The 11,931-nt window shown below is 38.7% G+C and overlaps 1 protein-coding gene across 1 annotated transcript in view; it reads left to right on the top strand.

Annotated features, from left to right (window-relative positions):
* Window positions 1-1,163: 1,163 nt before the first annotated feature.
* Window positions 1,164-11,931, top strand: part of TBC1D19 (TBC1 domain family member 19) — a 53,925-nt gene continuing 43,157 nt past the window's right edge. The window contains exons 1-3 of the mRNA XM_051618937.1: window positions 1,164-1,303; window positions 10,694-10,766; window positions 11,528-11,573. Coding sequence (XP_051474897.1) covers window positions 1,205-1,303; window positions 10,694-10,766; window positions 11,528-11,573 — 218 coding nt within the window. The 5' untranslated portion in view covers window positions 1,164-1,204. The remainder of the gene's footprint in view (window positions 1,304-10,693; window positions 10,767-11,527; window positions 11,574-11,931) is intronic.

The raw sequence follows: 11,931 nt of genomic DNA, 5'->3' as shown, positions 1-11,931 counted from the left end.
ATTGACTATTCTAGAATGCTCAAAATTAATATTTTGGCTTAGTAAGTTAGTTTATTAAGTGAGAATCTGATTACATGGTCCTGTTACTGATGTGCATAGGAATAGATTTTCGCAGAAGGACTAGGTGGATGAACTTTCCTGGCATTTATGTCACCCAAGGAGAGGTACACAGTGTCACACAGCTATTCCGCTTAAACTAGGGCTTCTGCTACTGAGCCCGAGTTAATGCCTCACCATGCTGAGCAGACCAGGGTAAAATGTTCAAGAGCAAAATAAAAATTCACCTGATCACAGGTCAACTAGCACTCTTCAGGAAGCACACGGACAGCTGGGGCTGAATTAGCTGTTCACACCATCGGGATGTGACACCTCAGGCCCTAAACTGCAGCTTTCTAAACTGTCTCTCAAGCTTTAACGATATGAATCCCACTGCACCATACTCGTGCAAAGCAACTTAAACCGCAGCTAAAGATGTTTTTAAGCTAATCTTTCTGACTGCACTAAGGTGGGTTTGACAGCCTGTCACTGTCAGCTCCAGGTGAGAAGCAGCTCACGAACATGCTGCCTTGTAGATACTGATTGCAGCAGCTCAGCTCAAGTGCAGTAGCTGACTGTACAAGAAAGCTTAGTCCATTCCAGGGCAAAGCCAGACAGCTTAATTAAGCTGTAGCTAATGATGATGTAGGATATTATCTAACGTATTACTGACACAGACCTGGAAAGCTCACGGCCGGTTACAGCTCACCTGGCCAGTGGTGACTAGCAAGTGACAGCAGCCACAAACACCTTCCTAGGCCGCCTAGGAGCAGCTGAACACACAAGTAAGGAGCCACGCAGATGGTGGGGACAAGAACACTTCTCTGCAAGCTCCGCAGAAAATATAGGCAGAGCAAGCGGGCCAGGCACGCGTGGCCAGGTCAGCTGCCTGGGCAGGGGCGGCCGCTGCAGACCCCCCGGGCCGTGTCCCCGGCTCTGGGGGCAGCGCGGGCCCTCGTGGGCTGAGCCCCGGGAGGCCCAGGGCCCTGCGCTGCCCCTTCCACGCGCGATCGGGGAACCCTTCTATGAGGCGCCGCTTTCTACCCGGACGCCGCCGAAGAGGACCGCCCCCGCTCCGGCGGTTGCCTGGCAACGAAGGTTAATGAGGCGGGGTGCGGCAGCGAAAGTGGTCCGGGGCATCAGTCCGCTGGCCGGCCGGGGCGCCGCGATGGCGGACCCGGACAGAGGCCTCTCCCTCACCATAGCGCGGATCGTGCAGCGGCTGAAGGGCTCCAGCCTCCACTCCCAGCTGGAGCGACAGGCCCGGGTGAGCCCCGGCCTGGCGCTGTGCCCGCAGGCCCGCCTCCCTTTCCCGCTTCCCCTCCCTGGCGCCTTGTGCCTGGCAGTCGCCCCCGGCCCGGCCTGGCCCGGCCCTGCCTGGCCCGCCAGGCGGCTCCGGCGCTGGGGTCCAGGGCTTCCCCTCCGTTTCTCCTTCCCTTCCTCCTCGAGGGGCCGGAGAGCGGGCTGGTTGGTTTCTAGAGCTGTGTTTATCGTTTCAGCCTCTGGGCCTGAAGGATTTCGTAGTGAATGTGAAGATTATCCTCTTGAAATCTCACTGCTTCAAATTGTTCATCACATGAATCGCTTTGTCTTTTAATCTCTATACGGAAAGCTTTGAATATCCCCTTCTGCCCCCCTCCCCGTCTTCCTTCAGAGTGCCCCTGAGAAAATGAGGGTTTGTTGAAAGGAAGTGAAAATAAATGAAAAACGCACATGAAAGACCATTTTTGTAGCTGGGAAAGCGGTTGCCTTTTTATATTTAGTAACTTATCTATGCGCAAAACCAGATTTTCATATTTTAGCCGAACTTTATTTAGGATATTTCAGATTAAGATTGTGTCAGTGTTCAAGACCATAATATCATAGTAGTGGTGCTATAGGGATTATTGTGCATTACTGAAATATTTTGGGTTGGATTTTATAAAATCGGTGGATTTGGGTCTTTTTGTTTGTTTGGGATTTTTTTTTGCCAACAGTGCTTAAAATGGTACAGTTAATTTTTTTTAGGATATAATGTCCATTATCTGCCTTTGTTTTGTTAGATTTTGTAGTGAAACATGATATTCTTCTCTGAATATCTCTAGAGATTTCCATAGCAAGTGGCACCACTGCATGCCTTTTCTGTTTTTTTTCAGTTTGTTTTGGTTTTAAATCTGCTGATTTGGTCTCTAAAAGCTTTTTTAAATGTATGCCTGCTTTACTCCTGTTGACTGGCTTCCCTCTAAATATGTGGGTAATCAAATGTGCCCGACTTAAAGGGGGCTGGAATTATAAAGGACTATAGATTTTGGGTTCTGCTTAGTGTTGGGGAATTCAGCATTCCAAGTGGATAGCTGGAATTGAGGTGTGGAGAGCCAAATTCAAAACCTCATCCTCAATAAAGGCAGTGGTGGATTTTCAGAACAGTACTCTCTTAACAACTGCATTACTGGTTATCATAAAACCTGGATGTACTCAACTTTGCATTCGTTCTTTTGTCTCTGTCTCCCGTGAGGCCTGATTTCACAGTCATTTGATACTTTGTATGTTCATTTTGAAACATCAGGAAGCTTGGTGTTTTCAGGACTTGGTGGGGTGTATAAATGGTGTTGGTAGATGATTGGTTTGTATGTGCATTTTGTACAGGTGCACACTGAGGGCCTTATCAGTGCCCTTCCATGGTGGTGTCTGATGTCTGAAAGGGCAGTTAAATACCTAAATCCCTCCCTGACTGTAGCATATCAATTTACTCAATACAAGCAGAAACACTGCATAATTAAAGCATAAAGGTAAAATAAATAAAACATGTTGTAATGACCATAGCCAAATCTGTCATGATAGCTTTGCAGAACAGTATTTTACAAGTTTATTGGAGAAGAAAATACATGTGCATATATATAGGTCAGATTATTTTTCCAGTCATGTGAAGTGCTAAGGGGAAAGAAACAGGGCAACAAATACTCAGGTTGATTGAACTTGCAATAGAAAATTAAATTGGACGTATAGGTCATTGTAGTGATCTGAAATACTGGAAGGTTTTTATTTATATTGACCAGAGGCTTTTTCAATATAAAGGATCATCTTTTGGAGCTTATAGTTTAAATTAATAGGGCTAAATATACACCTTGTTTGACAGCAAACTGTATGTTCTCCTTGATCTTGAATTTTCTGATTGACCTTGCATCCATTTATGTTCTTTCCTGTACAGCATAGACTTGTTTTATTCATCATGCTTGTGTAGTCATATTATTACTATATGCAAAGGCCCTATCAGTCAGTTTCTCATCTTTGCTCCATCCCATAGCACTGTACAGAGTTCTGACAGTTTCTGAACTTGGCTACTCTTTGTATTAAATTAATGCCTGATTTTCCTCTCATTGCTTATTTCTCTGGTTTCTTTATCAAATGTGAAACCTTTGCTATTGCTGTGCATGACACCTGAACACCAGTTTCTTGATAGGATGTGATGGGTTTTTTGTCTGTTGGTTAAGTCAGTTTCTGAGCAATGCTTATTCTGCACTGGTTGTAGTATTGATCTATAAGTGGTTTCTTTTCAAATTATTTGTAAGCTATTTTTGGGAAGCATACTATATTTTGAGAAATCACTTGAGGAGATTGTTTTGGATATTTATGCTACAGTTATATTTTACCCTTACAAAGATTGCTGTTTATCTGCCAGTGTAGAAAATTATATTGTTGATACTCCTTTCTCAAAAATATTAACTGTCTGAAAACAGGAGAGTCAGAATGGATCATAAGGTGCATTATAATACTGCCTGAAATTTTTGAGACTTCATGTAAGTCTCACAAACAGTGTTTTAACTGTTAACAAAAACTCACTTCTGTAAATTCATCTCTTATTTCTGGGAAGGAGAGCTCAAACTGAACAGTTTCTTTCATTAATAAATAGAATTTTGGGGAAAACACAATATCCTGACATTATTTGTGAGGGTTGAGAGAGCAGCCCTGTGGTTATAAACTGATCACACCAGCGCTATGCGTGGCTGTCGCTGAGAGCCTGAGCTCGTGTCAAGGACTGTGATACACAATCTCTTTGGAGTAAGTTTGGCATGGGCAACAAATCTTTTGCTGTCACAGCTTTAGCTCTGGGAGTACGAAAATAATCACATTTTTGTCACAAGGACTGAAGTAGAGGTAGGGTCATATGCCTATTACAACTAGGAAAATAAACATTACTTTGATTTTGTAGGTTGAGTTTTGGTATCTTGATACTGTGCCTGCTGTTAATACAAAGAGATTAATGCAGGAAGGAGTGTAAATGTGACTGTCACTTTGTAATTTCTTCTCGGCATATTTTGTAGTGTTTTTGAAATGAAAGAGTAACAGTTACAAGGAGCCAAAATATTAGATACTAGCTTTTCAACAAGTAGAATTGCTGCTGGGGTGATGTCAGAGGAGAAATCTGATCTTGTTTCTCAGATGCAACTTTGTAACCAAATTTGTTTGCTTTTGTCTTAATTTGTCTCTTCCCTCTCTGAAATGTAGATGTTTTTGAAGTAAAAATAAGACATGGATAGAAAAACCGAGACATGGACATCTTCAATCACAAAAAGCCATTTTAAAACAAGGAGGTTTTTTGTAGAATCTTGCTAAAATTTTGTTTTAGGGAAAATCTGTTGGTGAACTAAGTAAAAATTGAAGAATTCTGACATGAAAAATTGCTGCCTTTTAAACACATTTTCATTTGCAGACAGTTCAAGAACTCTGTTTTTCTTCATCTTTGAGGGAAGCCAGGCTTTATTAATTAATTAAGATTAATCAATCTTAATTTTTTGTCCTCCACAAACCTCTAATAGGAATCAGTCTGACTCTGAGGTGCCTGGAACCTCTGGTAACTAGCAGCAAATAACAAGGAATGTTAAAAAAAAAAAAAAAAAAAGGCAAAGCCAAACCAAACTAAAGCTTCAGTAGTTTATTCCTAAATAACTTTTCTAAAACAAGATGTGAAAATAAAATTAAATATAAAAGTTCTAAATTATACTTTTAATTTAACAAGACAGACTCACAATACAGAGAATCCCTCCAGGCTTTTTCCGTGTAGATGTTCTCAGATTTGTATTTTCTAGGTATGGCTGTAGTGGGACAACTCAAAGGAGAACTGGTAGAAAAACAGGATAATTGCTGTTAAAATAAGCTAAAAGTGGTAATTTGAGTGTAAGAATAATCCTGACCTGCTCGCTCTGACAATTGATTATTAAGTTTAAGAGCGAGAAGTTATTTTAGGAGGTACCTGAATGTATGAACAAGATGTGGAGTGGAGATCTGCTAGGATATATCATGGTCAGAATGACTTTCCAGAGGAGAGGACTCTGCTGTCACTCTTTGAGGAGACTAGTATCAGAAGGGTTTAAAGAAAAGATTTATAAGTGAGAGGTAACAGTCTTTACAAAACTTTAAAAGTGGCAAAGAGGTAGAGGAGCATGCTTTGGGAGCACTAGGGATGGTGCTAGTGGGCTATTGCCTGTCTGTGTTCTTCTAAAAGGAGTTCACATAAACACCTTAGAATCATTTATGACCACAGTGAACGGTCTGCAAGAAATCTGAGGATATTATTTTCATAACATTTTTCTTCAACAGTTAAAAAAATAAATTGAGACTGATCCCTACTTAAGTAAACTGTCAAATTAAGGAGAATGTTTCTGTGAAATGATGCCGCATTTATTTAATAAAACTTAGCAAACAAATGTGAGCATAAATGAGTCATCATAGGTAATTAACTATTACTTTTCCTGTATTGTATTTCACAAAGGTCTTACTATCCCCTCCTGATAGAGCTTATACTTTGGTTTAAATGGTTCAGCAGTAACATTTGCAGTATAGTGAATTTTAAATTGAATGCAATTCTGAATATGTTGAAGAGAGTGTGTGTTTTATTTGCAGCACTAATTTTATATTCAAATAAAACCTAGAAAATATATTAAAAATAAAAATCAGATTATTATAAATGTATCCTGCACATATTTTGGAAGAACATAATATTAGAACTGTTTATTACTGGATGTAGCTAATTGAAGCTCTCTTGTTTCAACTACTAGGTCACTTTCACTTTTTTAAGAAAGTTCGCAATACTTTTCCTCTTGGAATTACTGTAGAAATGTACAAGGGTTGGAAAATTGTTGATGTAATCAAGGTTTTATACTCAATTAAATTTGTTTATTTATGCTCAGAATGGTTCTTCCTTCTGCTACAGAAATGTATAAACCAAAACCAAAATCACTCCCTTAAATTTGTAGGATTGTAAGTGTTTAGAGAGTTTACATTGAAATTGTTATGGTAATACCTGAAGTGGTTTTTAACAAGACAGGTTGATCCTGATAAAATTTAGTTATGAGTATGTGAGAAGAGGTGAATATTGTTAATATTTATTTTCTTTAATTCAATTCACTTCTGCTAAATTTGAACTTATTTAGGGTAGTGTACTTTGTTGTAATTTGGGAAGTAATAGCAATAAAAGCTAAAAACATTGTGCACTTGTGCAAAATCATAATGAACAGTAATAAATGTTCTGAGAGTGTACATACTTGTCTAAACCAAAAAGGCTTTGAAGAGAAGTTATGGTTGATATTCTGTAAAAATATTTAGATTGTGTAAAGTTATTTGCAGAATAGTTTGCAGCAGGATATAAATATGTGTTCACTTGATATGGTTCCACATTTCAGTATCATTGAATCACTTCTCTCCAGTGTTTATTCTAGTGGAGAAAAGAAATAGTTTAACACTGGAGTTATGCTGGAATACTTCATTCTGCCAAACCTCCTCATTGTAGTATGTTCCTGTTCCTCTAGGTATTTTCCTATACTACTTTGAGTGCTGTGCCTTGATGGCCCACCTGTCCTCTTGCATGATCAATGCTGCTCCAGTCATGATGACTGAATGCCATTTAGAGGCTAATTTGAAAATAGAATTGTCTCTTTGTGTTCACTTGCTCTTCAAATCAATTTACTACACCTACCAACTTTTTCCAACCAGGCCTGTGCTATTCCTTTGCTTGCTTTCAATCAGATCAATGTTGAGTGTCTGGATTTTCTTGTCTTGCCATGGAAGTACAGAAAATGTAATTCACTCAGAGTATCACTTGTGATAGTGACTGCCCACATCTCAGCAGAATACCTTACTAAAGTCAAAGGCAGAGAACATACATATGAAGGATTCCTTGTGGTAATTCAGCCTCCTTTCAGAAGGTCTGGCAAAATTTTGGAACTGTCTTTTCAGTACAGCTGAAGGACAAGAGGGTGTCAACAAATGCTGAAACGATAGCTTGTTTGGTGAAGGAATGTCTTAACAGCCAATTGCTTCTTGATTTAAAAGAAGCTGACCAAGACTGTAGATAAATGTGGATACCCGACAGCTGAACCCTGATGCCTTATGTATAAGAATATGCACAATGCCAGTTATACTGGAACAGACATTGCTAGGCATTAAGTTTTATTCAAAATCATTGGTTATTCCTCTCTGAATTATGGTGCATTCATCCCTGTCTCCTCTCCTTTCAGGACTCAGTCTTGGCCTGACTGAGCCTCTGAATAGTGTGGTTTCTTCCCTGGTCTGGCTGATATTTTTTTCCTTCACAGGTTGTTCCTTTATATTGCTCACTCTCCTTTACCCTGCTTGTGATAGCCTCCTGATAGTACCAGATTTGTTTTTAAAAACGGAAGATGCTTATTCATCAAGATATGTCTATTGAAATTGGAGAGCCTGTAGTTCTACCTTGGTATATTCTGTGTTTTGATCATGCAGGAAATTAATTCAGTTCATCGGTACAAATTTCATCAAAGTGTTTTTTTTCCCAATAAACCTTCGCCAGGCATTTTTATCAGTGCAAATCACAGTAATGCTTTTTGTGTAAATCATGTCAACATGTTTTTCCTTCTACCGAAAAACCATAGTGGATGAAAATGCAAAATACACTTAGGCAATATATTCTATCAAGCAGTTCACAACAAACAAACTCTACCAAAATACCTACCTGTGTTTCGCAGTATAGTACAATGCAAAAATAATTTAGACCAGTTAGTCCAAAGGGAAAATAAAAGTATGTGGGAGCCCTGGTCTAGCAATTTGGGAACACTGGACATCAGCTCTCCTAAGTCTCTGTGACTCCTCAGTTTAGTGCCTGTAAACACCCATGTAAATTCTGAAGATGTACCGTTCTGTTAAGTTATGGCTAAACAATTCTGAAGGGAGTTCCTTTGCCTACCAATGTAAGTCTTTTCTTGTTTGGTTATATTGCACAGAGCTAGGGTATGTTCTCTGTTAGAACTGGCTGCAGCTACTAACTGGACTGTCTGCCAGATCCTCACCTTTCAGGTATCTGATTTCTGATTTGAGAACTGATTGGCAAGGTATGCATGAGTCAGTAACAGTTACTGTGACTTTAGCTCTGCATAGCACTGTAGGAATCTATCAACCATAACGCAGAAGTAAACAAAAGGAAAAGTGGAAATGGGAGGAAGCTTTGGCTATTGCATCTCAAATGACTTGAGCGGGGGACACAAGTGCCCCTATAATTTGGGGGAGAATTTTCATGTTTCTTACACTAAAATGTCTCTCAGTGGGGCATTTTGAAAAGGACACAGGAAACAGGCTAAAAGTAAAAGTTTTGGTAAATTTAAGATTAGCATAGGAATATTTGCTGCAGCTGCAGCAGGACTTGGAGTAATGTTAACTGAACTTGACTGAGTAAATGGCAGTAAAGGCAACTAGTGGAGATCACTAATGCAATCCCCAGATAAAGTTTTCCCCAAAATGCTGTTGTGCTTCTTTTTGGACTGCCACCCTGCTGCATACAAAAGAGTGTTCACAAGAAAGTTCCCTTTTGTATCTTTTGGGCTGACGGGGAAAACGGGAAGTCATCTCTGTTGACTGAACTTCTTTATCGTCTCTAATTCAGTATGCCCTAGTAATTCCCAGAATTTCCAGGAAACCACCAAAAAACCACCACAACCAAAACCACCACAAAAAACCCACCCCCCAAAAAAACCCAAACAAACAAACAAAAGAATCAAAGAATTGCCAGTATGAGTGTCAGACCTTCCTTAATGAGCTAAAGCCTCACAGATTTTGCATGTGTGTGAACAGCAGAGAATTCAAATACTGTTCGCCTGTTTGCACTTTTGTCACTTCTTGCTCTATTTACAGTGTCAAGACAATACACCCAGTTTTTAGTAGATTGTAAAGTTTTTTGTTGTTGTTACGATTAGTCATCTGTCAATGAATTGTATTTCTGAGGGTTTTTTTTTACATATCTAAAAAGGATTTTGAAGCACGCGTACCAGGCTCCACAGGTAAACAGCCCATGGACGTTGGGATTAAAATTAGCTGTATTTAACCCAGAAGACAAAGGTGATCATTTACAAAAGTGTGCACAACAACTTCTAAGAGACAGTAAGGCACAAGAGCAGAAATGCTGATGCTATCAATCTGTATTGTTGGCCATTTCCCCTTTCAACTAGGGAAAATTGTACATTATGAATTGATCCAGACCATTTTTTCCAGCAAGCTGTGCAGCACAGCAAATACCCTTTTTTGTGTATCAACTGTAAAGCAAATGGTAGGATTGTGGAGTTGGTAAGTTTTGTGTAATGGACCTGAAGCATACCATGCTGTCATCAGTGCTGTTAGAGCTGACAAGCTGTACAAGCTGGTGAAACATATTTTTAATAGCAGCATGACTTACTGCAGCTGATCTGCCTATAGCATATTTCTGAATAGCTTTTGGTAGGAGATATCTCACATTACTTAGGTAGGTGATGTGGCCATATGCTTCCAACATATGCCTTGAGCTGTCATGACAGCGGAGTAAGTTACAGATCGCCCAGTGGTTTGAGTTAGCAACTAGCATTGCTATTCTTTTCTAAACCTCTAGCTTTATCCTCTGGTGTTAATCAATTATTGCCACACTCCATGTTTATGAAAATGTGTATTAGAAGTCACTGCACAGAAACTCCAGAGTTTCTGATTGTTATCCTTTTGGACCTTTCCAGTCTGTTTTCTCCTCTTGGTGTAGCTGTAGAAGACAGAGGAGAAAACCTGCAGCAGCATTTGAGTGGTATTGTGGTACGGTTGTAAAAACTGGTTGGTGCCTTAATGGTCTGTGTAAGTGCATTTTGTTCTAAGAGTCTGTATATACCTGGGTAGTCACAGCTGCAGTGGGGCATGTTTGGGCCATGTGGGTTTTTTTGAAGGTTTGAAGGTGTCATTTCTTATCTGAAAGGGGTGAGCTGTGGGATGTTGAGAAGTCAGGTAACATTTTCAGCTTAATTGTTTAATGAAGAACGCAGTGAATGGTGTCTAGTTTTTTACTTGTGCACCTTATGACCAATCCTTTAATGTGTAGAGTCTAGCATTTACGCTAAGTATGTGGGATGCTTGTTCAGAATATTAAGTGTATCTGTCACTGGATGCTCCCTTTTCCTCCTCTCTCCTTTCCCACATACAGCTTTTAACAGTAATGTAAAAGCAAAGACATTGAGTGATGAAAAAGTTGACTGATTTTATTGGCTGCAATTACCATTGTCAAGTTAGTAGGAAGCAGTTTGCTTTGTGTGTAAACTTAAACATGTATGATTCTGCTTTCATGACTTAAAAAACAATTTTCTTTCTTCTTAGTGTTTGCTTGATGCTTATTTATTTATTTATTTATTATTTTTCATATTAGGTTAGCCTACACAAACCAGAAATTAAGCTGGAATCACTAAAAGAAGATATTAAAGATTTTCTAAAGACGTCAGGTTTGTAGTACTTCATTGATACATTTGTGGATAGTATAGATATACATAAGAATATATGTGACATACATGGTGAGAATAGTTTGTGCACCTTGGTATCTTGTCACTGACAGTACCCAGAAGTAGATATTCAGTGATTCCAGATTATTAAATGAAATCAAGAAAATTAAGAAGGAAAAAGTTGTTGGATTCCAGCAGCATTTTGAAAAACTTATTATGCAAAGAAATTATTTTATAATTATTTATAATTACTGGTGATTTTTTTGAAAGTTCTGAATTATGTAAGAGTTCATTCACTTCTGAAAATGGAAATTATCATTCATGCAGGTACTCTTGAAAATGTTGCCCTTAATTAAATTTCCAGTTTCCACTAGAAGCTGTAGGCGGTGTAACTATAATGTGAAGGTTTGATGATAAGTGATGTAAGATCTGTAGTAATCAGCACTGCTGTGTATTAATATTTATAGTTGTTTTAATAAAATTATGGCTTTGAAATATAGCATATAATTATTTAACCAAAGCTGTGTTGTATTTATTTGAACAGTAGATGGAAATAAAGGATATTCAACCTTTATATGGGTCTCAACTTGCAGTTTTCCCTACCTTAATTGGGTTAGGGTTTCTTCATCTCTTCCTGTCTGTCTGGTAGGTAGACATGAATTGATAGAGGAGAGAAAATTTTAGTACTGTAAAGTAACTTCTGATTCATGTTCCGTTAGTACTCATTTCTAAAGTTGTCCTCTGGATGTTTTTTATTTTAACAGGTTGGGAAAAGAAGCTTCAGAATGCTGTTTATAGTGAGCTCAATGTGTGAGTTTATTTAGTATTTTTATTTAATAAGTTCTACTCACATTATTTACTTTTGACTCATTTGTATATATAGGTGTAGGATATGTTACCATTATCTGCAAGACTTGTCATACCGAGGGTGCCTGCTTCATTTAAATTTTTAAGTGCTGTTATTTCTTTTTCATTCTGGTAAGAATATTGGACTCAAATACGTTGTAAAGAATGAGGGAAACAAATATCACCACATTTTTTAGTTATTTTAGTAATTTCTTTGCTGTTTTACTTCCAAAGGTACCAACAGTCAAAATTCTTGTGTAGCTGAGGTAGTTGCTGCAAATAAATTTTCATTCTTTTCAGTTATTTATGATGACACTGGATC

Source organism: Apus apus, chromosome 4, assembly GCF_020740795.1.
Source record: "Apus apus isolate bApuApu2 chromosome 4, bApuApu2.pri.cur, whole genome shotgun sequence".
Taxonomy (NCBI): domain Eukaryota; kingdom Metazoa; phylum Chordata; class Aves; order Apodiformes; family Apodidae; genus Apus; species Apus apus.
Note: the sequence above shows the minus strand (reverse complement) of the source record. Positions and strands in the feature narration are given on the sequence as shown.